At 43.3% G+C, this 27,748-nt stretch overlaps 1 protein-coding gene across 2 annotated transcripts in view; it reads left to right on the top strand.

Moving 5' to 3' along the window:
- The first annotated feature begins 906 nt into the window (after positions 1-906).
- Positions 907-27,748, top strand: part of TMEM252 (transmembrane protein 252) — a 43,829-nt gene continuing 16,987 nt past the window's right edge. For both annotated transcript variants that reach the window (XM_045021327.1, XM_045021325.1), the window contains exons 1-2: positions 907-1,050; positions 7,112-7,193. In XM_045021327.1, coding sequence (XP_044877262.1) covers positions 7,134-7,193 — 60 coding nt within the window. In that variant the 5' untranslated portion in view covers positions 907-1,050; positions 7,112-7,133. The remainder of the gene's footprint in view (positions 1,051-7,111; positions 7,194-27,748) is intronic.

The following is a 27,748-nucleotide window of genomic DNA, read 5'->3' as shown; positions in this document are numbered from 1 at the left end:
AAGTGAACTTTGGTTTGTTTTGCCAAGTAATTTATGGGTGCGCTGTGTGATTTATTTTCCAGGGATTAAGACAATGTGTTTAACAATGAACCGTGAAGTAAATTACAGAAGTTACAAAGGGGACTATATGCAGTGGGGGCTGAATCTAGAGGAGAATTACATTGATCCCCAGAATGAATGTGTGTAAGTTTTCACAGTGCATATCACCTGTGCAAACTCTCCATTCCACTTATGTCTCATGTAGGGCCATGCAAAAAGGCTGTGCTGGGAGGCCTTCATAGCCCTTCCAAAAAGAACAGTGCTGTGCCAAGCTCAAACAGGCTGGATGCAGGAGAAATTAAGGAAATGGACCTTGCTTATACAGATCTAGTGTTCCTAGCACACCACATAGGGGGATGTGTAGTGCAGATGACAAGCAGGAACAGAAACTGCAAATGGTCTGCGCAGCCCCTTTCGCACTTGACGCAAAGGCAGATTACTTGGGATGTATGTGGTGGAGATGAATGTCACACCAGACATTGCATTGTTTATTGAAAGTGAACTTATTGGATCAAGTTCTAACCTTGTTTATACCTGTGCACACCCCAACGGCTAGTTACGTGTGGCAGTTAGAAAAGCGTGGGCATAAGATATGGCAAGGAAGATAAGACACACGATTGTTCTGCTCCCTCAAAGCATGATATCCACTGTCTGAATCACATACTTCACATTCCAGAGGGTAAATAAATCAATTTGGGCCTTATACTGCCCTCAGCAGGTGCACAGAGTAAACAGTCCTGTCTATTTCTGTAGTGTGTCAGTAGTATGGTATATTTCATAGTACCTTTAGTTACCAGTAACATTCTAATCTATAATTTATCGTAGAGATTACTGGGAGAGGTTCTTTGGCCTGTGTTATGAAGAAAATCAGACTAGATGATCATAATAGTCCCTTCTGGCTTTAAAAAAAAATTATGAATTTTACTGGATTTCAAGTCATTCAAAACATGAAAAAAGGGTTCACATCAGACAGTTGTTAAAGCTACAGTCATCAGAGCAGCAACTGTTCAGGTAAACACTTCGGTCTTAGAACAAATTGTGTTTGTTATATAGACTAAGATTTTACAGTTTGGCTGCTTAAAATTAGGCTCCTAAATCCTTGTTTAGGTACCTCTGTGAGTAGCTTGATTTTCAAAATGACACTAATCTTAACTGGAGTAACCATGGTGATTGAGGCCTATGGAACTCTTCACAGGTCTTCCACAATCAGAGCTATGGAGATGGCATTCCAGGGAGGAGAAAGGGCTTATGGGCAGCAAGTTTTAGTGCTTACTCTACTCACTGCCCGTATATCTTACTCTTGCCTTTGGAAATAATTATCTGAATGAAGGCACTGGACCACAGCTAGATTAGAATCTGAGCCTACACTAATGATGCTTATGTAGTGTTGGCGTATCTCCATGTCTGTCATAAAAATAAGTATGGCATGGCTGTGTCTCTGACTAGTCTTTTCACATAAGAGGCTGCATCTCTTATGGAAATTGTCCATTTTGGAAAGTCTCAGATTTCCAGTGCCTTAACATTATTCCATAGCTATCATTAAACCTGAAATCCTTGAGATTCTTTTACTATGAAGTTTTTCCTAGCTCAATAATGTCATTTAGGACAACTTCCATTGATATAGAAATAGGATGGGCTGGAGTTTAAATTTTGTTATGTCACTGCTGATATTTCTTAGTCTATTTAATGTACACAGTGTGAATTTTCACCTTAGACTATGCTGTCTCTTTCAGTTGACTATACCTGTGTTTAATTACATAGTATATATTTAAATACAGTATGTGCCTTATGCACTGCAGTATATAATATGCATTTCTTTCAGTATAACATATAGCAGACTGTTGCGCACTCACATGAAATGTTTCATTAAGTAGTTGAATCTAAATATGACTTTTGCCCTTAAAGATTACTAGTATCCTATATGCCTTTTGACACCTCCAGCTGGTTATTCCTTTCCTCTGTTTACTATAAGCAATGCAATTAAATGAGACAAAATATCACTAAATAATAGACCATCTAAAACAAAGCAATTGAAAAAGTGTATCCAGATTATAAAAATAAAGCAAGCAATTTTTTATAATTAAAATCAGTTATCAGAACTGTAGCAAAGTCTTGATAGTTTGTCCCCTCTTTTACTACTGCATGATTACTGAAAATGGTTCTCTGATGCAACAAAAGCCTAAGGTATAAATGAAAAGCAGATAGTTAACAGCGTGTGAAACAAATTCAGGTCAAAGCAGTAAATGATGCACTGTGGGCTTAATCCTGCGCCATTAAAGTCACTAGTTGTTTTTTTTCCCCATTGAGTTGAGCAGGGGCAGGATCAAGCCCTGTGTGAGGAATTGATTTTTGCGATTTAAGACTATTTCCTCCTGTGTTGAGAAAACAAAACACAGGCACCCTGCCGCAGTGAGTTATGGGGACAGCTTGCAGAACTTGCTGCACTTGAAAGACTGCCAATTAACTGGCAGTGCTTACTGCTACAGAGGAAATTATTGGATACTGTAATCATTAGAATCACCTTGCCAGCCTTGAGTAAAACTTACCAACAGATTCAGTCTCATGATGCCCTTCCCCCCCCCACCCCCAATCTTGACTGGAGAAAAACTAGAAGAGATAGGAGTGGAGAGAGACATGACTGCTCAGAAATAAATAGAGCAGCTCAAGGGGATATTTGCCAACTTTGGGCATTTTACTGGCTTCAGTGTGAGAAAGAACAAGATATTACTAGCACCATAAGTGTGTACACAGCACTTTCCAAGAAAGCAAGCATGCCAAGCAGTTAACAAAACCCCTGCCCCAAAGGGCTTTCATTGTACAGATGAACAAGTAGAACACAAACCAAAATGCAGCAAGGCGTCTGATCACAAGTGGAAGGGTTCCCAGAGCAGATGTGGGTTCAGAAAGAAAGAAATTAGTTGACATAAGTTTTACTCCTAGGTAAAGTGCAGCTTTTTTTGTTGGCACTGCAGTGTTACCATGAAAGAGGGAATACTATGAGTGCGAATTTACCAACTCTCACTAAGCTCCAAGGGAAAAGCTTTGATTGATGTATTGATACAGAAGAGATTATTAAAGCAAACAGACCAAGGCCTGGAAGCAAGTTGCCAGGGTCCTGACAGATTCTCATGTGACTATTAAAATTTTAGCAGAGGATCTGGCTCCCACACTTGCAAATTTATTTAACAGTTTCCTCAAATCCTCTCAAATTCCAAAACTGATGGTAGAAGCCACTAGTTCACTGACTTTGAAACCCAACAGACAAAAATCATTTGTCCCTCTTCTAGGCATGTTACCCTAATAATCTTGGTCAATATCTTTGCATCAATGTTAATAGGCAAATATCTCCATTGCCACTATTTATTGAGAGACCAGAGAAGGTTTTTTCAAGTCTGACAATGAATGAATAATTCCCAAAGCTGTGGGAATGATTCATGTGGCCCAGGCAAAAGATACACTGGTTATGTGACTGACCCGAGGGAGAGTGCACCTAAGATCAGATGGAACGGAGCTGCTTAAGAAGAGTGCTGGATAGTGTGGGGGCAGGGTATTATTGTATAAGATGGATGGAATTTCTTTATAAAACCCACAAGGGTCAAAGTTTTGAACAGCTACTTGGAACCTATTAGCTGTCAGATAAGCACCCAGCAGAGATGCAGTCAACGCCCTTTTTATTTGTAGTGGCCCTAGAGATGTTTGTGTACACACAAAAAATAAATCCAGTATAAATACAAGAGGCTTAGAGAACAGTGCCTTTTATGTGGGCCATGTTTTAACTACTGCTGATCGCCTTACTTCAATGCTTCATGGTATTAAAATAGTTACGGGCATTCTGAGAACTCCCAGACTGGAGTCAGTTAAACCAAATCCCAGTTATTAGCATTTAGAAACACAAAATATCCACAGACCAATAAAGGAAAAAAATCAATGTGACTTCATTAGTCAAAAAACTTGATAAACACTTAGGGGGTGTTTATTACCTGGCATCCAGAAAAAAGTCATAGTGCAAATTATGTATCTCTGTTGAATAAATTCAAGATTTATTAAAATGGCACAAGCTAATAATATCATGGATTGATAGAATCACAGTGGCAAACATCATCCTTCTCCTGAAGATTAAGTTATTTTAAACACTACGTGACCAGGTGTGCCTGGAGTAGCCCTCAGTGGAAATGCCAAGGTCAGGGCAGGCTGCAAAAAGGAGAGCAGATACTCCCAACACTGGTGGGTAACACTGAAGTTAAACTCCCCACGCAGTCACAAACTGTGCTTCTGGTCCCCCACACTGGTTATCAAGAAGCAAAGAAATCACAAAGCCCCTTTATTGCATTCCAGTCTCTGGCTCCCAATCAGCACCTAGGTCCAGTACAGTGAGAAATTATTTAAATAACTCTGCTCACAGCTACAAAATGTTTTTCTGACACCAAAGGGTCAGCCACATTACCAGGTCAGTATAGGTTTGAATCTTACCCCAAAATACACTGCCAGCCAATCTTTTAGTGTCTAAAACCAAAGGTTTATTAAAAAAGAAAAGAATGAATAAGAAGAGAGTTGTTAAATGGTAAAACAGTCATACAAAGACTATAGATCAGGTTCCTAGCAGTATTGGTGCTTGAAAGTCCCTCTGGAACACATCCACAGCTTGGATGGGTCATTCAGTCCTTTGTTCAGAGCTTAATTTGTAAAAAAAGTTACTCCAGAGGTAAGAAGCAGGACTGAAGACAAGCAGCAAGCAGGACTGAAGACCAAAATGGAGAAGATGGAGCTGCCTTTTATAGTCACATGGCTTGGGAGCCTTAGAGTTCTGTCCATAGGCATGTCCCTGCCTGCCTTGCTGAGTAATAAGGTGCATCTCTTGCCTTCTCTCAATGGGTCAATTGTAGTCCTTAATGGGCCATCAAAAAGCCTAGGCAGTGCTAATGCCAATCTGTGTGTGTATGGAGGGGCAGTCTTGCTGCTCCAAATAGAATTGCAATCCTTTAACATTTTGACACCTTAGTAGCAGGGCCGGCTCTAGACCCCAGCGCGGCAAGCACGCGCGTGGGGCGGCCCTTTCCCGGGGGGGGCGGCAGGCTGGGCCAGCGGACCTGCCACACTCATGCCTGCGGGAGGTCCACCGGAGCCCCGGGACGACCGGACCTCCCGCGGGCATGACTGCGGAGGGGGCGCTCGTCCTGCGGCTCCAGTGGACCTCCCGCAGGCATGCCTGCGGCAGCTCAAGCGGAGCCGCCGGACCTGCGAACCGTCCGCAGCTGTGGGAGGTCCAGCTGAGCCGCACGACCAGCGGACCCTCCACAGTCATGCCCGCGGGAGGTCCGCTGCTCCCGCGGCTCCGGGGCGCCTCCCGGGCATGACTGCTTGGGGCGGCCAAAAACGTAGAGCCGCCCCTGCTTAGTAGGCATTTCTGTTGGCAGTGTGGAACACTGTATGGAATCTGGTGGACATTTCAGGATATCATCAACACCAATACTGTGTATAAATAAATAAAAGAGATGACAAATACTGGAGGGAGGGCTTAGTGCCACCTGAACCTTAGGGAATATTATTCATGCAGCAGAACTATGGGCTTGGATAATATAAAGGGGCACTCAGTGCTAGAGCACCTCCTTGTGGTTGGGTATGGCAGTTCTCCCTCCATCTGAAGGCCATTGCTGATGGTTGCTTGGGCATTGCAGTGGCCTGGTCTCTTGCCATAACTTGGTCCTTCAGACATGTCACAATGTAGTCCACTCCTTCTGGTGTAATGAGTCTAACAAATCAGCATCCAAGATCTTGTCTCATGTCTTGTCAACTCTGGGTCCCTTGGTCCTTACTCCTAGTCCTCAGGGCTCTCCAATGGCTTTGTGACCTTCTCTGGCCTCATGCCACCATATTAGTGGACAGGAGGGAAACCCAGGCCTTCCCACTACACTGGATTCCAGCCCAAGAACCCCATAAAGAGCTGCCAAGGACTGTTTCATTCAACTTTTTGCTACTGCTTCCCACAGCTTCTTCCTGCTCAGCCTCTCTCAGGCCTTTTCCCCACAGACTAAGTTCCCCCTCATCTCAAGGCCCGTCCCTGGAATCCCCTTAACAAGCCCAAATCAAGTGTATAAACTCAAACCAATTCTCACCCTCCTCAGGCTTCGCCTTTCATACCTTTCAGCTACTCTGGTTCCCCTGCTTTGTTCCTTAACTGAACATCTCCCAGGTCTCTCTCCCCAGAAGTCTAGATCCTGCTCCCTTTTTTAATCAGGTCTTGCCTCTGGAGTCTGCTTTGTCTCTTCCTTAGTCTCATTTTCAGACTTTCTGCTTAGGAGAAGATCCTGCTCCCAACTCTGTCAGCCTGCTGGTCTCTCCATTCTCTAATTGCTCCCTCTCCCAACAGCCTCCTGCTTTGTCTTGGTTTGTTCTTTGGCACAGCAGGCTCATCATGCGAAGCTACGACCACCACTTCCTTCCTTCATTTTTAGGCAAGATTTTATTTTTGTATATTTATTCTTTCATTCAGTCTAGTATCCTGACAGAAACAAAACAAGGCTTTTTCCTATTCCATTCTCATTAGTTCCTTTAGGGAAAAAAGTCTTTTGTTCCACGCTCACAATTTTTATAAAGAAACGTACCTTCCATAGAATATTGCCCTAGAATGCCATAGAACATGATCAACAGTTTCTTTAGTTTTGCGCACACATTACACATCCCATCTTTGTCTTAATAAATTTAACTTAACATTGTGCCTTAAATGATAACACTCTAAAAACATCTACTTCACTTTTCTGTCATGACGAGGAAGTACAGTGTCTTTGGTTTTTGAGCATCCATCCTAGAACCTTCACTCTTGTTTCTTTAGTCCATAGCTCTTGCTATTCCCTTGCAAGCTCCTTCATGACCTCACTTTTAAATTTTTGTCTGCTTACAGGTATCTTCATGTCCGCCTCCCCATTTTTAGAGCATGTTTTGCTGCTTTGTCAGCCATCTCATTTCCAGGTATTCTGATATGTGCCAAAATCCATGCTATTATTATGCAGATACCTGCTTGCATTATTTCCATAGTTAGGAACATTATTTCAATTATGTCATTTCTCCTTTTCAGAGTCCCTGTTCTGATTGTCATAATGCTCGACAAGGAATCAGATAAAATTACAGCTGCAGCCAGTCACACATCTCTTATCCAGGTTAGTGCCAATATTATCCCATTAGTTCAGCTGTCAGAATGATCATATAATTTGATAGTATTTTTAATTTCTGGATTCCAAGATTAGGAACACACAAAGCTGCACCCAGTCTACCTGTGCTGTCATATTTTGATCCATCTGTATAGACTTGACAAAGGTGGCTCAATTTTGCCTAAATAAATTCAGAAATGTCATAATGTGTTTTTTCTTTCCCTTGTTTTTCTCATACAATCCCAAATACACAAAAGGGGGAATAACTGTCCAGCTGTAATTTGATTTCCCATGACTACAAGTTTTTAATTATCTCAATTTCTCTGTTTTACACACCTCCTTTACCCATTTTTGGAGCAAATCTATGGCAATCCATAACATTTTGTTTACTAACCTCCCAGTAGTCCTCATAAATCTGTGGTGTACTTCTATTTTTGTGATTCCTTTTTTACTTTTGCCCAAAAGATTAGATCTAAAACAGTTTCATCCTTACTTTTATAGGTGCTTCTCTGCTGGCTATTTGCAGCATGCACACTGGCATTATCATTGTGCCACATGCCAATTGCAGAGCTTGGACCTGGAGCAGGTCCAAGTTTCTAAGAGTTGTTTTTGAGGCTGAACCAAAAATTTGGAAACCATAGTCTAAAATTGGGCTTATCACTGATGTATATCTCATCATCACCACCACCTTCATACCGGCACCCTATTTGTTTCCAGCTACACTTTTAAGCAAGTTCATCCTACTTTTACACTTTTGTATGATATTATCTGTGACCTTTCTACATTTATCATCAAGGAACATCAACTTTTGAACTATCTGATTTCTTTATGGTGAAAAAATTAAGTCCCATTCTTCCCTAATTTTCTTCCTGGTTAAAAGCATTCCCTTTGTTTTTGCAAATGAGAATTTAAATCCTCAGAATTTCCAAGTGGGGAAAATGCTTGGAGTGCCTCCTTTGTCTTTTCCACAGCTACTCTTTAGGTCTTTTATGCTTCGTCCATAAAGCACAGTCATCTGCAAAAAGGGGAAATACCTATTCCTGTCAACACACTTTCTGGGAGGTCATTGATCATAATGGAAAACGAAATAGGGCAAATGGAACTCCACAAGGGAGTACTATTTGTAAGCTAGTAGGTTTTTGATAAAGCTGTTCTCACTTTGATTTGTATCCATCACTTAAGAAGTCCCTTATTCACCAAAACATTCTCCCTTTTATTTCAATTTTGGCTAGTTTACATAGGAGGCCTTCCCTACATAGCATGTCATATGCTTTTTCAGTGTCCAGGGAGAGCATCATAAAGTTCTTAGTCTGTACGCTTTTTGGATCTCAGTTTCTAATCTCACTATATGGTCACTGTGCATCTTCCTTTTCTGAAACCACTTTGTATATTTATATTTTTCCCCACACTTGATATAAGGACAATAAGCCTATAAGCATTAGGTCTTGTATGTATCTTGCCTGATCTCCTAATTGCATATTTCCATTCTGTTGGCATCAGTCCTTCCTCCCCCCCCCCCCCGAGTATAACCATAATAGATTCTTTAGACTCTCTTCTGAGAAGTGTTGAAGCATTTTATTACTTATACTATCTTTACCTGGAGCTGAATTTTTCCTTTTTCTAATGGCTGCAATAAACTCCTCCACAACATTTTTGTTTAATACATCATCAGTGTATGCTCTCCAGCCATTTAATAGTTCACAATCATCATTCATAAGCCTCCATTTTCCCCCTCCCACAAAGCTCATTGTTTGAGTCTTATCACTACTGACCTTTCGGAATTTTTTTTTTGCTAAAGTGTCTGCCTTTCCTAAGTTGGAGACTTATCTCAATTTCATTGTTTACAATAAGACCAGGCATACATGTACTTTTACTTCAGATTCCATTCATTCTGTGAATTTACTTGCATGCTTCTGAATGCTTTGAATCTTTGTTCACTTTCTTTTTTTTGGTCTTTCATAATCGTTTATGCCACTACCTTACATATTCTATAATTCATTAAGTCTTAACTATTCATTGTGTGTTTTGCTTTCTTGTATGCCTTATTTCTTTTCTTGATTGCTAACTTCCAATCCTCGTGCCACTAGAGAACTGGATTTCTAAACCGGGGGCAATATGATGTTTTGTAGATGGCCAGATCAGCTCCTATAGTTCCTATTATTACATTGTTAGAGAATTCTCCTAGGTTGTCACTTGTATAGTTACTACATATCTATCAGCTTTAACCTTGAAAATGTCCCAAATCAGCTTTTTTAAAATCCCAGTTAGGAACACTTTTTGGGGTTTTTGACATTATCTTGGTCTTAGAACTCAATAAGCATAGGACAATGATTACATCCCTTTCCATCTTCTTTATGACTTTTCCAGCTGCATTTACTAGCTATAGTAGTTGCAATCCCCAGATCCAAAATAGAAAAAAAATCCATCCACTGAATTAAATCTAGTAAATGCTCCTGTATTCAATATTACCAGGTTATGCACATCAATAAATTGTTCTAAGCATTTACCATTTAGGTCTGTTTTCTTACTTCCCCATAGCTCATTATGGCTATTCAAGTCTCCCCAAATTATGGCTGGGTTTTTGACATTATTAACTATTTTTTCTAGTTCTAAAATAAACTATTTTACATGGATTATAAACATTGTAACTCCATATATGAATTTTTTCTGTATGAGAATCTCAATAACATTATATTCAAATGCTATAGTTGCATTTGCACATCCATTTTGAGTCCCTGTTTTATAAATATACAAATGCCCCTTGTTTACCAGATCCCTCTGGAATAGATCATATCCAGGTAGATTAAACACACAGGTTTACTAGTTAGACATGTTTCTTGGACACACATTACATCAGGCTATTTTCCCATTTCAAAGGTGCAGTTAATTACTTCTATAATGAACTCTAAACTTCTCTTTACCTACAAGCAATACACTATCTCCCATATTCTCCTCCCTGACCAGAGATGTGTTATGCTGCCCTGTACATCTACTCTCTTACTTGTGTTTTTCTGTTTTCTGCACTGAGTAGCCTCTGCATAGGACTCCTTTAGAATAATTTTAATATTTGTATTTCTGTAGCCTGTTCTACTACTGCAGATTCTTTATGTGCTGTATTGTGCTTTCCTATTGCTGCATTTTGGTTCTGTTCCTACTCGATGTTTACGGCACCTCGTTGTTCCCTTACAAATGGCTACCACCAGTAGCACAGCAGGGTGGAGGGGGGGAGCGGAGCAGTGGCCACTCCCCCACTGAGCATCTTGGTGCCTTTTTAATTTTTACTCACCTGGCGGCGCTCTGGGTCTTGAGTGAGGGCCCACTGCCGAAGTGTCACCAATGAGCAAGAGTGAAGGTTCCACCGCCAAGGTGCCGCCGAAGATCCAGAGCACCGCCAGGTGAGTAAAAGCACCGCAGTGGGTGGCACCTTTTTTTTTTAAATCACTCCCCCTCTTCCCTCCACCTGGCTATGCCACTGGCTACTATGTGTCTAAACCTTTGACAACTATAGCACTTTGTGGGGTGCGGCTAGGGAGGGGAATATATGGTTTAACCCAGAAAGATTGATACCACATTTGGATCCTATCTGGAAGTGTCCCACCTTTAAGTGTTATGTGTCTAGCTGTAGACGGCCATTTTTTTCCTCTCTCTTCTACTAAGTAGCCATTTAACAAACATTATTTCACCTATACTCTTTTTGATATCATCCTCAGACAACCCTAGCAGCATTCCATATATAACCCCCCCCCACCACCGCCTTCATCAGGAATTTAGGCATTTTACAAGCAACTTTCATTTTCTCTAAGGCTACAGTTTAAAGAGGCTTTTCCAGCTTGCTCCTTATGTGTATGTTCTATCAAAAGATCTCCACCCCACATTCTTTTATCTCTTTGTATGTCACCAACACGGCTTCATCCATTCCACCATTTTCAGGGAAGCTAACAACAGCTCTCATTTTCACATCTACTGTCACTGATTTGACAATTATAAAATGGTGACTTTTACCTTGTTCTTCCATGTCTATGCATTCCTTCTTCAAATCCTGATATATCTAGCAACTTCCCCCCCTTTCCTGATCTGAGACCATGCCTCATCCCCTGCTTCTTCACCTTCATAGTCCAAGGCAACTTTCTCTCTCCCTCACCTCTTTGTTAGTTTCAATGTTCATCTTCCTTTCAACTGGCCACCAGCTGCAGTCCTGGACCCAGCTGACTCCTACAGCCCAGTCTCACCATCTTCAGCCAGACACCAGCTCCAGCCTGCCAGCTGACTCACTTCTCCAGCCCCATCACAGCACCCTTCTGCTACCAGCTTCCTCTTTCTATACACTCTGCTCCTGCCCAGCTAGCCTGCATGATCAGTTAAGCCTCACTCTCCAGGTGCAGCCTGGTGCATTAATTGGCTTCCTGAGCCCACAGAAACCCATTCGCGTACTGTGTGGGGTATACACCCATCACACTGATATAAAATGGGACTCAAAATAAACATTAGCAGGAAGATTTCTTACTGAATCATCTAAAGTCCACTTAAAAAGATTCCATGCCAGCAGTTTTCCTTATCTTAAAAATCTAGAACAAGACAGAGCTATCTCTGCTCCTTATAACCATTAGATACAACCCAGACTTCCCTCCAGGAGACACTGAGCCCATTATATAAAAGTGGGCCTGCAAAGTATAGGGCAATTAATTAAAGGGGAAGAACTGACGCATGCTCATACATTATCTATACACAAAGTTTTTTATAAGGTACCAAAAAAGTCTAAGAACAGCTGGTAAGGGGCAGGGGGTGATTTTTATGCCTGTAATAACTGAAATAAACACAGCTCCTCACATATGGACACACATGGAGCTTCATATATTTGCATATTGGCATGTATTTAGATTTATACACTTTAAAAAGGGTGCATATTTATATACTCTGTGCACCCTTGACACAATTTAAAAATACATGTTACAGAACTCCAACACTTAGTAGAATGTACATTTAGTAGAAAATGGTGTACAGGATGGGCTTTCAGATATTTATAACTTTGTTATTCCTAAACTAAAATTTATTCATATATGTCAAAAGCTTTAGTCCTTACTGAAGGCTAAATGTGTTGCAACTTCAAAGTTGTAACTCAGAATGAGTTTTTTTCTAAGCACAGAGCAAGTATGAAAATCGATTAGCCCATGAAAGATATTTTCCCCCATGTTAAAAAAAACTCAGAAATGGTCAGGGGAATTTAACCAATCTTGTAACATAAAATCACTCTTGTACTGAAATTTTTTAAAGGTATAAGTGCCTGAAAATAGGAACTTAAAATAAGTTCCTTCATATCCTACCTATGTTTCTAGCATGATGCAATTTATAATTAGATAATTTTTGGTTTGAGCTTTATGTGAAAGTATACAAGTAACTGTTGCCAGATATGAGTGGTGTTTGCAGGCATAAAGAAAACACACTTCTTTTCAGTCTCACTAATTTTTTGATGCATGCATGGCATAGAAATAAATCAGTTTTAGGAATATGATTGTGCTATAGGATTTTATTCCATTCAATTACCATTTTAAATATGAAGCAAAAGTCTCAATTCTAATGGAGTGTCGGCTCTGCCTTGGTACTACCAGTCCCCCATTTCAGGGTGTAATGTTATTATAGTGGAATGTTATCAGGAAATAAGAATATTGCAGTAAAGTATCAAGCATTCAAGGGAATAGTGAGAGAATCCCAGATAGAACCTACCTATGATCATCACACAGGGATAGTGCTTACTAATATTGGCCCTGATTCTGCAAACATAGGCTTGTGTTTAACATTTTGTATGTGAGTAGTTCAATAAGTGTGTTAGAGTTCAGCAAGTGTGTGTTTGCAGGACCGGGAACTAAAGCTGAGCTGCTGTGAAAGTTCAGGGCTCCTTTATTCTGCTCTTACCCTGGAAATAATTCATTAGCATTAGAGCACTTTTTTACCTGTGCTGAAACTCACAGGTGAATTCTAGACTGAAATATCTTACCTAAGTTAAATAGTTATTCCATCCCTACTGATTAATCAACATGTCTACTGTTTATTTTTCTATATTATGAAAGTGTTTTATTGTGGCCAGTATATACATAGAATCATAGGGTTGGAAAGGACATCTAGTCCATCCCCCTGCTCAAAACAGGACCAGTCCCTGAGTTGCCCCTCAAGGATTGAACTAACAACCCTGGGTTTAGTAGGCCAATGCTCAAACCACTGAGCTATCCCTCCCCCTAAAGCATGTAGAAATGATTTAACCTCATCAATCTACACATATATAGTCATTAATGGTAAATAAGAGAAACCCTGAGGGGAAGAGGAAAGAAAAAATAAATAGAATGGATTTCAAAAGAGAAGGAAGAGAGGGGCACAAAATGGCAGGGAAGGGAGCAGGAGGGAGGGGGAGGAACAAGACTGCTGCTGCTGCTAGGTTTTGGAGAAAGTTAATGAGAAATTAGGAGCTTGTGGACCACATTAAGTTTGGCAAACAGAGAGCACAAGCATTCCAAAGTGACCAGAAGGGGGTTGGTGGGATTAGAGGTGGAGGGGAAGGAATATAAAAGAAGGAAGGAAGAGTGGGGCTGCTTTAGGAGAGATGTCACCAGCAGTCTGGCCAGCAGCCCCCAAAAGAGGCAGGTTATCAGTGGCAGAACCTGGAGGATCACATTTCATTATCCCCCTGCTTCCCCAACACTGTCCCACTCCAGCACCCTTGGTCTTTTTTATTGGGGAAGAAGCAAGGGGGCAGAGAAAAAGTGGGTGTCTTAAACTGGGTGCCCCAAATTAGTGGAGACTTTAAAAATGTGGGCTTACGTGACTTGTGGGAGGAGAGAACAGTTATTGTGGAGAAAGGCTGCATTGTTGCAGGACTTGCTCCAGAAACAGCAGAACAGATGCAAGAGCAGAAGTTGAAGAGCTTAGAGGAGAGCCATGGTTGGTTTTAGGGTTGTAGATGGGGCATTGGGAGCTATTGGCTAAGCTGCCTTTCCCTCACCAAAGAGACTAAGGCTGTTGCAGAGGGACAGTGAGCAGCCATGAAGGAAGGGAGTGGGCAAAGTGATTGTACTGGTTCTAACACCAGTAGCCTGCCTCTTTGAAGAGCTCGTGGCTGGACTGATGTCCCAGAAATGGAGGAGACCTTTCAAATGGTCCTTTCTGCTTTGGTAGTTCAGCCTGCCTGCAGCATTGGGAGCAACCTGTATGAGAGCAGCCGCCCATTTGCTCTTCTTCTTTATTTCCTGGAGCAGCCAATGAGAGCCAGGCATGTGGGGACTCACAAGCTATGAAAACTGGGCCCTAAGTGTCTCAAGTTGGGTACTCAAAATTAATGGACACTTATAAACATTTTGCAACTTAATGATTTCAGCATTTTCCTTGCCTGTAAGATGTGTGCAATGACACCCATCCACGTTCAGAAAGCACATTGAGATCTCTGGATGAAAAAAGCCAGGCAGAAGCTAGATGGTAGGATGATTATTAGGTGTTACTAACCTCAGGAGAAAAATGTTATATTGTGTAGGTGCAATGTGTCATTGATAAAATGCCACCCAGGAATAACCAGTACCTGCTTATTTCAAACCTAGCATTTTCCTACTGCATGACTCTTGTAGCTACACTACCTACCTTATGAGCAGGAAAGGTCCCAATGGAAGTTTATAATTACTTGCTTAACATGATGTTGTTTCAACATTTAACTTGTAGCCTGAAGGCTCCCAGCTAGACATGCATCACTGCATGCTGAATGAGATTTTTTTCACTGCCAAAAAGATGTCTGATTCAATTTATGGAATCAAAGCAGGTTTTGTTAAGTGTATTACCTTCAGATCCAGCATGACTCAGGTAGAAACAGGAAGATAAATTGAATTGCTTCCCACTGCGTAGGCTGAAGGGTTTCTTTGGGGAGGGTGTGGAGGGAAATAAGGGAAGGGGGAATTATATGTGGGTTTGGTTTTGTTTCTTTGTGGGTTTTTTGCTATATTAATTATTTGAAAGCAGGGCTGCCCAGAGGATTCAGGGGGCCTGGGGCAAAGCAATTTCGGGGGCCCCTTCCATAAAAAAAAATTGTAATACTATAGAATACTATATTCTCATGGGGGCCCCTGCGGGGCCCGGGGCCTGAAGCAAATTGCCCCACTTGCCCCCCACCCCGGGCGGCCCTGTTTGAAAGACAAATCTGATCAGAGATAGTCTGACCTTGGGTATGCCCACACAGCAAAACAAGACTCACAGCAGCGAGGCTCAGAGTTTGGGTCAGTTGAGGCTCATGCTGCGAGGCTAGAAATAGCAGTGTAGATGTGCAGGCTGGGGCTGGAGCCTGGGCTCTGACACCCAGTGAAGGGGAAGGGTCTTGGAGCCCAGGCTCCTGCCCAATCCCGAACTTCTACATGCCTGTTTTTAGTCCTGCAGTGCAAGCTCTGCGAGCCAGACTCAGTTGACCTGGGCTTTGAGACTTGCTGCCATAGGTCTTTTTGCGCTGTGTAGACATACCTGTAGAGATGACATGTGAAGATTTTAGAGTGACTCCTTTATTTAATGCTAGCCCCTTCCTCAAAAGACAGGCTTCATAGATTCTAGGACTGGAAGGGACCTCGAGAGGTCATTGACCTCATGGCAGGACCAAATACTGTCTAGACCATCCCGGATAGACATTTATCTAACCTTCTCTTAAATATCTCCAGAGATGGAGATTCCACAACCTCTCTAGGTAGTTTATTCCAGTGTTTAACTACCCTGACAGTTAGGAACTTTTTCCTAATGTCCAACCTAAACCTCCCTTGCTGCAGTTTAAGCCCATTGCTTCTTGTTCTATTCTTAGAGGCTAAGATGAACAAGTTTTCTCCCTCCTCCTTATGACACCCTTTTAGATACCTGAAAACTGCTATCACGTCCCCTCTCAGTCTTCTCTTTTCCAAACTAAACAAACCCAATTCTTTCAGCCTTCCTTCATACGTCATGTTCTCTAGACAGGGACGGCTCCAGGCATCAGCATTCCAAGCTGGTGCTTGGGGCGGCAATCTGCAAGGGGCGGCAGTCCCTGTGTTTTCGCTGCCCCAAGCAGCACGCCGAATTACCGCCGCAGACAGCGGGGGCAGTCTGTGTGCCTTTAGGGCGGCAGGTGCGTTTCCGCGGTGGCGGCAATTCGGTGGCAGCTTCTATGTTTAGCTGTCTGTGGCGGCTTCAGCTAAACAGAGAAGCTGCCGCCGAATTGCCGCCGCCGCAGAAACGCACCTGACGCTCTAAGGGCACACGGACTGCCCCCGCTGTCCACAGCGGCAAATTCGGCACGCTGCTTGGGGCGGCGAAAACTGTAGAGCCGGCCCTGTCTCTAGACCTTTAATCATTCTTGTTGCTCTTCTCTGGACCCTCTCCGATTTCTCCACATCTTTCTTGAAATGCATGCCCAGAACTGGACACAATACTCCAGTTGAGGCCTAACCAGTGCAGAGTAGAGCCGAAGAATGACTTCTCGTGTCTTGCTCACAACACACCCGTTAATGCATCCCAGAATCATGTTTGCTTTTTTTGCAACAGCATCACACTATTGACTCATATTTAGCTTGTGGTCCACTATAACCCCTAGATCCCTTTCTGCCGTACTCCTCCTTAGACAGTCTCTTCCCATTCTGTATGTGTGAAACTGATTGTTCCTTCCTAAGTGGAGCACTTTGCATTTGTCTTTGTTAAACTTCATCCTGTTTACCTCAGACCATTTCTCCAATTTGTCCAGATCATTTTGAATTATGACCCTATCCTCCAAAGCAGTTGCAATCCCTCCCAGTTTGGTATCATCTGCAAACTTAATAAGCGTACTTTCTATGCCAATATCTAAGTTGTTGATGAAGATATTGAACAGAGTCGGTCCCAAAACAGACCCCTGCAGAATCCCACTTGTTATACCTTTCCAGCAGGATTGGGAACCATTAATAACTACTCTCTGAGTACGGTTATCCAGCCAGTTATGCACCCACCTTATAGTAGCCCCATCTAAGTTGTATTTGCCTAGTTTATTGATAAGAATATATTGCGAGACCATATCAAATGCCTTACTAAAGTCTAGGTATACCACATCCATCGCTTCTCCCTTATCCACAAGACTCGTTATCCTATCAAAGAAAGCTATCAGATTGGTTTGACATGATTTGTTCTTTACAAATCCATGCTGGCTATTCCCTATCACCACCTTCCAAGTGTTTGCAGATGATTTCCTTAATTACTTGCTCCATTATCTTCCCTGGCACAGAAGTGAAACTAACTGGTCTGTAATTTCCTGGGTTGTTTTTATTTCCCTTTTTATAGACGGGCACCATATTTGCCCTTTTCCAGTCTTCTGGAATCTCTCCTGTCTCCCATGATTTGCCAAAGATAATAGCTAGAGGCTCAGATACCTCCTCTGTTAGCTCCTTGAGTATTCTAGGATGCATTTCATCAGGCCCTGGTGACTTGCAGGCATCTAACTTTTCTAAGTGATTTTTAACTTGTTCTTTTTTTATTTTATCTTCTAAACCTACCCCCTTCCCATTAGCATTCACTATGTTAGGCATTCCTTCAGACTTCTTGGTGAAGACCGAAACAAAGAAGTCATTAAGCATCTCTGCCATTTCCAAGTTTCCTGTTACTGTTTCTCCCTCCTCACTGAGCAGTGGGCCTACCCTGTCCTTGGTCTTCCTCTTGCTTCTAATGTATTGATAAAAAGTCTTCTTGTTTCCCTTTATTCCTGTAGCTAGTTTGAGCTCATTTTGTGCCTTTGCCTTTCTAATCTTGCCCCTGCATTCCTGTGTTGTTTGCCTATATTCATCCTTTGTAATCTGTCCTAGTTTCCATTTTTTATATGACTCCTTTTTATTTTTTAGATCATGCAAGATCTCGTGGTTAAGCCAAGGTGTCTTTTGCCACATTTTCTATCTTTCCTACCCAGTGGAATAGCTTGCTTTTGGGACCTTAGTAGTGTTGCTTTGAAAAACTGCCAACTCTCCACAGTTGTTTTTTCCCTCAGTTTTGATTCTCATGGGACCTTACCTATCAGCTCTCTGAGCTTACCAAAATCCACCTTCCTGAAATCCATTGTCTCTATTTTGCTGTACTCCCTTCTACCCTTCCTTAGAATTGCAGAGTCTATGATTTCATGATCACTTTCATCCAAGCTGCCTTCTACTTTCAAATTCTCAATGAGTTCCTCCCTATTTGTTAAAATCAAGTCTAGAACAGCTTTCCCCCTAGTAGCTTTTTCAACCTTCTGAAATAAAAAGTTGTCTGCAATGCAGTCCAAGAACTTATTGGATGGTCTGTGCCCCGGTGTGTTATTTTCCCAACATATATCTGGATAGTTGAAGTCCCTCATCACCACCAAATCTCGGGCTTTGGATGATTTTGTTAGTTGTTTAAAAAAAAGCCTCATCCACCTCTTCCACCTGGTTAGGTGGCCTGTAGTAGAGTCCTAGCATGACATCACCCTTGTTTTTTACCCCTTTTAGCCTAACTCGGAGACTCTCAACACTTCTGTCTCCTATGTCCATCTCCACCTTGGTCCAAGTGTGTACATTTTTAATATATAAGGCAACACCTCCTCCCTTTTTCCCCTGTCTATCCTTCCTGAGCAGGGCCGGCTCCAGACCCCAGCGCGCCAAGCAGGCGCGTGGGGCGGCATTGTCGGGGCAGGGCGGCATTTGGCTCCGGCGGACCTTCCGCAGTCATGCCTGTGGGAGGTCCACCGGAGCCCGGGATGAGCGGACCTGCCACAGGCATGACTGCGGAGGGTCCCCTCTTCCCGCGGCTCCGCTTGAGCTCCCGCAGGCATGACTGCAGCGGGCGCGCTGGTCCCGCGGCTCGGACGGAGCTCCCGCAGGCATGCCTGCGGATGCTCCACCGGAGCCGCGAACCAGCGCACCCGCCGCAGACACTTCTGCCCCGGCCGCGGGACCGGGGAAGGGCGGCGAAGCGCGCCGCCCTGCTTGGGGCGCCGTAATTTATAGAGCCGCCCCTGTTCCTGAGCAAGCTGTACCCATCCACACCAACATTCCAATCATGTGTATTATCCCACCAAGTTTCGGTGATGCCAACAATGTCATAGTTGTATTTATTTATTAGCACTTCCAGTTCTTCCTGCTTATTACCCATACTTCTCGCATTTGTATATAGGCATCTAAGATACTGATTTGATCTTGCCTCCCAGTTTTGCCCTGACCCTCCTTTCTCTCTGCCATTATGGCCCACGCTCCCTCCTATTTCTGACCCATTTCCCAGGTCTCCATGTTCCCCACTTACCTGTGGGCTTTGTTCACCTGTCCCCGTCGAACCTAGTTTAAAGCCCTCCTCACTAGGTTAGCCAGTCTGTGCGCAAATAGGGTCTTTCCCCTCCTCGAAAGGTGAACACCATCTCTGCCTAGCAGTCCTTCCTGGAATAGCATCCTGTGGCCAAGGAAGCCAAAGCTCTCCTGGCAACACCATTCACCTCTACGATGCACCTGTCTCTGCCCAGGCCCCTACCTTTGACAGGAAGAATCGAAGAGAATACGACCTGCGCTCCAAACTCCTTCACCCATACTCCCAGAGCCCTGTAGTCATTCTTGATCTGCTCAGTGTCACACCTCACAGCATCATTTGTGCCCACATGGATGAGTAGCATGGGGGTAGTAGTCAGAGGGCTGGATAATCCTCGACAATGCCTCTGTAACATCTCGGATACGGGCCCCCGGCAGGCAGCATATCTCCCCAGATGAAATGTCAGGGCGACATCCAAGACTCTAATTTACAGAAAAACCAACAGGTGACCTGTTAACCAAGAAGTATCTCCCTGCATATGGAATTGTACAAAAAATAGTACAGTTGGCTAAGCAGATGCTCAGCTAAAAACTGATCCAAAGCCCACGGAAGTGAATGGGAGTCCTTCCAATTAATTTCATAGCATTTTGTTCAGCCTCCTAATCATCTAACTGCTCCAGCAACTTATATCCAACTTATATCCAAATATATAATGTTCTGGAACATATGTTCTGCCATTCATTGCATGGTATCCATTGTATTGATTTTCATCTTTGAGACAAATCTTCCAGGCTGCCAGATAAAATTGCAATCTATATTTTTCTTATGATTCCATTTGCTCCAAGTGGCATGCATTATATTTCTAGTAATATGTGTTTGCTATTGCATGGGTACGACACTAAATATTTATCATTGACCTAATGGGGATAGAATTAGGTCAAAACTAAGTGATTTTGAAAATCTCATCCCTAATTTTTAAAGGAATAACAAAATGTCTTATGAGTTGGTATCTCCTTTTTTAAACTGAAAGATGAATTTGTAAAATCTGGTGGCATTACATATATAACAGTAAATTCAAAATTCCCTGGAATTATTTTTTTAATCTTAAATTCCATGATGGCTAGTGAATATCTTTCCATTCCATTTTTCTGTTCATCACTAGTATGGGGATTAAAAGGAAAAGCCATGACTCCAGACCAAACTTTATCGCCTGTGGGGTACTCCCCAGTTTAAAAAACTTGGTACTAACTGGAAGGCAGAAATCTGGGGGGTGGGATCACACATGACCCCATCTCCCCCATACCTCTAAGGGGTGCAAATATACTTGCTCGCCCTGGGTGCTAAAATGCATAGTTATGGCTCAGAGCTCTGTGTTGTTCTGCAGGCCTGAGAGTAGTAAGAGATTTTCACAAGCAAGCAGATATCACCTGTATTACATTGAGAGAGCAGAGCTGGTGAGAGCAGGTGCCATTTTCAGCATCACTTTTTATAGTAAAACTACACTTTCATGCACAGTAAACATGTAGTACTCTATATAAGATCAGCCAGAGTCCTCAGTGAACCACTAACTAGCAAAGTGGAATGAGTTAAGGATGGAACTCGAGTGCCTGCTTCTCCTCCACTCAGTTATACCAATTTTAGATTAGTGTAACTTACTACAATGGAATTACTTCTGATTTACCCCAGAAGATAAAGGTCCTGAGTCTTAATTCTGAATTTCTTGGTTATTACTGTATTCAGCAGAAGTTTTTTATTTTTTTAATTTAGGACCTGATCCTGAAGCTGCATCATACTAGCCAATTTAAAGTGAAGTTACATTGAAGTCACTTAATCCATTATATACCTGCCTAAAAGTCTTATTGATACAATATTGATACATCTAACATAGGAAAGAATTCCAGAAATTAAATATGTGTTCTCCGGATAGCTTTAATAAGCACATGCAATAGGTTAGGTCAAAAACTGCACATGAAAAAATATTGCAGGTACAAAAGGTGTATGTAGTGAGGCGGCCTGGCTCCCGGCCGCTCCTGAGAAGGAGGAGCCAGAACAGCCGCCACAGTGGGCGGAGCCACTGCCGCCTGTCCCCGCCCCCCGGAAGTCACGGGGGGGGACAGGAAGTAGAAAAGCCCCAGCCCAGCGCTCAGTTGCAGCCCGGCGGCAGGAGAGGACAGACGCTCCTGACCGAGCTCCTGCGGGACCGAGCCTTCCCCGAGCCCGGTACCCTGAAGAAGGCTGGCCGAGCCTTCCCCGAGCCCGGTACCCTGAAGAAGGCTGGCCGAGCCTTCCCCGAGCCCGGTACCCTGAAGTGGACTGGCCGAGCCTTCCCCGAGCACGGTACCCCGAGGAGCTGCCCGAGCGTAACCCCGACCCGCGTCCTGAGGAGCAGCCCGAGCTAGCCGGCTCTCAGCACGACGAGGAGCCCATGGTGTGGGACCCAGCGCCAGACACCAGTACTGAGCAGGTACCCATGGAGGGGGAAATGGAAAGTAGCCCGGGGGTAGCTGACCCCAGTCTGGCTACAGCAGACGTTGAGCCGATGTCGGTGTGCTGCGGTCAGGACCCCACCGACACAGCAGCAGACTAACTGCCGCTGTTAGGGTTCCCGGGCTGGGACACAGTGGAATGGGTGGGCCTGTGTCCCCCCTGCCACCCCACTCACGGGTGGCAGTCTCCCCCTCACCCCAGCGCTCAGACGGAGAAGTCTGGACTTACCGACTGGTTGCTCTGCTCCTGCCAAGGACCTGAGCCCTGAACGGTTGCTGTTGCTCTGCTCCTGCCAAGGACCTGAGCCCTGAACGGTTGCTGTTGCTCTGCTCCTGCCAAGGACCTGAGCCCTGAACGGTTGCTGTTGCTCTGCTCCTGCCAAGGACCTGAGCCCTGAACGGTTGCTGTTGCTCTGCTCCTGCCAAGGACCTGAGCCCTGAACGGTTGCTGTTGCTCTGCTCCTGCCAAGGACCTGAGCCCTGAACGGTTGCTGCTGCTCTGCTCCTGCCAAGGACCTGAGCCCTGAACGGTTGCTGTTGCTCTGCTCCTGCCAAGGACCTGAGCCCTGAACGGTTGCTGTTGCTCTGCTCCTGCCAAGGACCTGAGCCCTGAACGGTTGCTGTTGCTCTGCTCCTGCCAAGGACCTGAGCCCTGAACGGTTGCTGTTGCTCTGCTCCTGCCAAGGACCTGAGCCCTGAACGGTTGCTGTTGCTCTGCTCCTGCCAAGGACCTGAGCCCTGAACGGTTGCTGCTGCTCAGCCCTGCCTGAGGGTCTGAGCCCTGTATCTGTTGCTGCCCCGCCCTGAGCTAGGGCTTGGGCTTGATACACTGAACTGCTGCTCAGCCCTGCCGGAGGGTCTGAGCCCTGTACCTGTTGCTGCCCCGCCCTGACTGAGGGTTTGGGGCTTAAATTGCTGACTTTGTTTGCTCAGCCCCTGACTGAGGGCCTGGGCCTACATTACTGACTGTATGGGCTCAGCCCCTGCCTGAGGGACTGAGCCTAGAACTGCTGTTTTGCTGCCCCGCCCTGACTGAGGGGCTGGGCTTCCTTGACTGTTTGTTTTCCCTCAGCCCTGCCTGAGGGTCTGAGCCCTTGGACCTTCGGAGACTGAACTGCGGATTTTGGCTGTGTAGTGAGGCGGCCTGGCTCCCGGCCACTCCTGAGAGGGCCGAGCCCCGACACCGGACTCTTACACTGTACATGTGGGGTAAAGAAGGCTGTTTATGTTTTCTTCAGACAAATTTCTACAGCAAAAGTTGGGCATCTGTATTAACTGCTTTTTCTTTGAAAATCCTCCCTTCATATTCTAAAGTAATTAGTATTTCTGCTATAAAATGTTATTAAAGTTTACAACGGTTATCAAGGTATGCAATCCTACTATTATAGCAATCCTCGTTAGCTGAATGATATCACTTGCTATTTTGTTTTACTCTTCTATGGAATTAATAACAAGAAGCTGTCTGATGTTATGCAAACACATACTAGGTCTTCGGTTTTGAAACACTGTATCACCCACAAAAAACTGCACTATTTCATCAGCCTCCTCTCTGCACAATACAAGAAACACGTATGATCTTTAGAGGGTTCTGAATTAGGGAAGTATGAGTAAGATACAAACTGCTGAATATTTTCACTCGAAATGTGATTCAGATCTTTATTGATATAACAGTTTCATTCATTCGCATTTTTATTTGTAATATCAATGGTGTGGCTGTACTTTCCATTTTTAGCTGGGAAGCGGAAGTACCAAAATAGCATGAGAAAAGGTCTTGCTGCCTTTCCAATGCTTGACAGGAAGTACTGGCAGTCTCATGAGAGAGCCTAATCTCATCTGGATTCCCTAGTCAAATCAATGTAGATAAGAAAAACATTAAAACTTCTGGATTTCAAACACTTCTGGCCATCCATCTTGACAGATGAAAGGAGACACAATAAAGTCAGTCCATCAGTGGTGCTTAGGTATGGGAAAGGAGCCTGATGTGCGAGTGACAGACCTTCCCACAGTGGCTACAGGTCCACTCACCAGATGGAGATTGGAGCATATTCTGCTTCCTGACTTGCCTGCGGGCCTCAGCCTGGACTCTCTGATGGCTCTTCATGGTGACTACATCAGCCTTAACCCGGCTTCTCTAAACTGAGTGATTGTGGGCAGGATTTTCCCAGTTGTCAGTGGGAATGCTGAATTTCTTGAGGCCTTGCTTCACCTTGTTGCTGTATCAGAGGTTTGGCCTTCCTCTGAGTGATGGGTGGTACTTAAGATGGCCATAGAGCACAGCCTTCAGCAGACAATCTTGAGGCATGTGCTCCACATGTCCCAACCAATGAAGCCTGCAAACATCCAGCATAGTCTGCATAGACTGTAGGCTGATTCTCTCAAGGATCTCACTGTTGGTGATCTCTTGGTCCCAAGTAACTCCGAGAATTTTTCTAAGACAGCAGAGATGGAAATGGTTCAATCTCCAATCCTTCTTGGAGTACATAACCTAGCTTTCACAGCCATAAAGGAGGGTACTCAGTTCACAAGCCCTGATAGATGGACACCTTTGTGTTCAGGGTTAGCAAATTGTTGTTCCAGACACAGGAGGTAACTTTTTGCCAAAAGTAACAGAAGCTTTGTCGATTCTAGCATCAAGTTCTTTATTAAGTGAAGCTGGTAAGAATGAGGAGAGCAGTGATCCACATGATCCAGAGCTTCATTATTGACATCGATTTTAGGTGGAATGTTGGTACGTTGTGACGTAACTGTTTTCTTGATACTGATTACCATACCAAACTTGTATAAGAGGGGTAGCTGTGTTAGTCTGTATCCACAAAAACAATGACTCCAGTGGCACCTTAAAGACTAATAGATTTATTTGGGCATAAGCTTTCGTGGGTAAAAAAAACCTCTTCAGATGCACAGAGTGAAAATTACAGATACAGGAATAAATATATATTGGCACATGAAGAGAAGGGAGTTACCGTACAAATGGAGAACCAGTGTTGACAAGGCCAATTCAGTCAGGGTGGATGTAGTCCACTCTCAATAATCGATGACGAGGTGTCAATACCAAGAGAGGGGTAATTGTTTTTGTAGTGAGCCAGCCACTCCCAATCCCTATTCAAGCCCAAATTAATGGTGTTAAGCTTGCAAATGAATTGTAGCTCTGCAGTTTCTCTTTGAAGTCTGTTTTTGAAGTTTTTTTTGTTGAAGGATGGCTACTTTTAAATCTGTTATTGAATGTCCAGGGAGACTGAAGTGTTCTACTGGCTTTTGTATGTTACCATTCCTGATGTCTGATTTGTGTCCATTTATCATTTTATGTAGCGACTGTCCAGTTTAGCCAATGTACATGGCAGAGGGGCATTGCTGGCACATCAGGAATGGTAACATACAAAATAATATCTTTGCTCAGCCTGGTCAGCAATGTGCTTGCAAGAGTCCTGCTGAAAAGGCTCCAAGCCCTTGCTGACAGAGTCTACCCTGAGACCTGGTGTGGGTTCAGAGCTGGACGCTCTATGACTGACATGTCCTTCACACTGTGCTTGTTGCAAGAAAAAAGCCGTGAACAACCGGAGATGAGTATTAAAATGGATAATAGTAGAATAGACTCCCTGTAAAGGAGGATTTTTTCTTAATTCACTTCCGTTAGTGTCCCCGGAAGCATGAAGGTTTATATCTATTATATTTTCATCCACACATTATCCATGCAAATGTATAATGCTTTTGAAAATCCTGTTAAGCATTTGAAGTCTGTGGTATCTTGTGGCAATGAGCTTAACAGGTTAATTATGCATAGCGTTAAAAAAATTCCTTCTATTGGTTTGAAAGTTGTTGACTTTCAATTTCCTTGAAAGTCCCCAGGCTTTTTATTAATTATTATTATTATTATGAGATAGGGTAAAAAGGAGCAACCAATTTATCAGTTTTATTCCTATCAGTGTTTTGTGATATGTTAGTTGTGTGTTCTCTCTAAATAGTCCCAAACTTTTCCAGCTGTCCTTAAACTGAAGTCTCTCCAAGCCTCGGATAATTTCACATTCATCTCTGACCCCTTCTACTTTTGCGACATCCTTCTGGAGATGGAGTGATCAAAACTGAGCACAATATTCCAGGGGAGGGCATGCTGCTGATTTTAATAATCACATTGGAACAGTTTCAGCATTATTTTTTATTCTATTCCTTATCCATCCTACTGTCTTCAATGGACTCTTTAGATCAGAGACTGTCTGGATGCGTACATCCAGTACAATGCCCAACCCTCTTGGTCCGTAAAATAAGTATTTTGAAAGAGAACCTGGAAATTTTGTTAAAGAACTTGACACACCCATTGCTTACAGCCTATCAAATTGCTATTGCATAAGGTAGAGCAATTCTGAGTCCCCAAACTCTTTCACTTATTGCAATGATGTATGAGACCCTGTTCTGCACAATATGTGCTACACTGCTCTCAGAGAACACACAGTAGTGTACCCCTCAATCTTTCCAAAACAAAGGCAAATAAAGAGTTCTAATTAGAAACCTTGAGGCAGGGAAACATGCTCACGTCAATCACGCTCAAAACATCCATCCTTACCTCTGAGATCTGCAGTCTTGCTAACACTGGAAACTATAAAAAGGAACATTTTGGGGGGAACATTTCTATCCCAAAATAGAAAAATACAAAACATTTCAATGTTGCATTTTAAGTCCACAAAAATACATCCGACTGGTGCTGGAGGAGATAGTCTATGGAAATACAAACTGCTTTTGGAGGGACTGAATGGGAAAATGCTAGGTACTTGGCTAAAAAATTGGGCTTGGCTATAAATTAGCATGCATCAGGAACACATTTTAGTTTTAGACCAAATAATCGTGACTCCGTCACTGCATGTAAATATATACATATGTGCTCAAAGGAATGTGAAGAACAGTGTTGGACTATGTTAGTAGAAATATTTCTGTGCATGAATGTTGTGTTAATGTAAAATGGCCTTTAGATGGTGCTATTGCTATACTTTTATTTATCATTGTCTAAGTTACCCATTCAAGGTATGCAGGGCTCTTACTGCTCCAAACTGTGGTATCCGAAGAGGAAAAGAGTCACTCTAGCTATGTTCACATCCTTGTGACTCCCCATCGTTTTTAACTTGCTTCTTAGAGAAGTACCATGACTCCTGTGGATGCAGCTGCTCATGTTTTAATGCACATGCCTCAACAGTTGCCAAGTTTTTCCAGAGACCCTCTTGATATTTCTTGTGTTTTATTCTGATTGTAATGGGTTTCCCCTCTCCAACTAGCTGGACTGCAGGTGGGTGTGGACTGAGAGAGGCAGTAAATCTTCAGTCCACACTCACCTGCAATCCAGTTATTGGGAGAGAGGGACAGGAAGAAACCTGCCTCTTTCTCTCTCAGAATATGGCACTGCCCGTGGCCTCTCTAGGAGAAGCTGGTAGTGCTGCTTGATTGTGGGTTTTTTTGGGCAATGAGATCTCACCTCATTCATTCCAATACCCTTGATGTTACATTGTATATCAATAGTATTTCCCAGGAAAAAAATTCTGACATTCAAGAATAAAAATTTCCAAGCGTATCTAGTAAGACTCTTCTGATTATAATGTGTATATATTTAGGCAGTATTAACAGGCTTAGAAATCCTGGCCAGGTAAATATCAGAAACACAAAAACAATCATTACAGCAATCAGCTTTTGTTGACAGAGACCTGATACAGGAATATACTCATCAGATCTCTCTATTTTACTGTGTGAGACCATATTACAGAGTGAGCATCATTACAATACCTATGACACAATAAGACTCATTTTTGTCCTTTTTTTTTATGGTATGGAAAATCATAGGAA

Source organism: Mauremys mutica, chromosome 6 (assembly GCF_020497125.1).
Source record: "Mauremys mutica isolate MM-2020 ecotype Southern chromosome 6, ASM2049712v1, whole genome shotgun sequence".
Taxonomy (NCBI): domain Eukaryota; kingdom Metazoa; phylum Chordata; order Testudines; family Geoemydidae; genus Mauremys; species Mauremys mutica.
The sequence above is the reverse complement of the archived record's forward strand: the minus strand, read 5'-3'. Positions and strand labels throughout refer to the sequence as shown.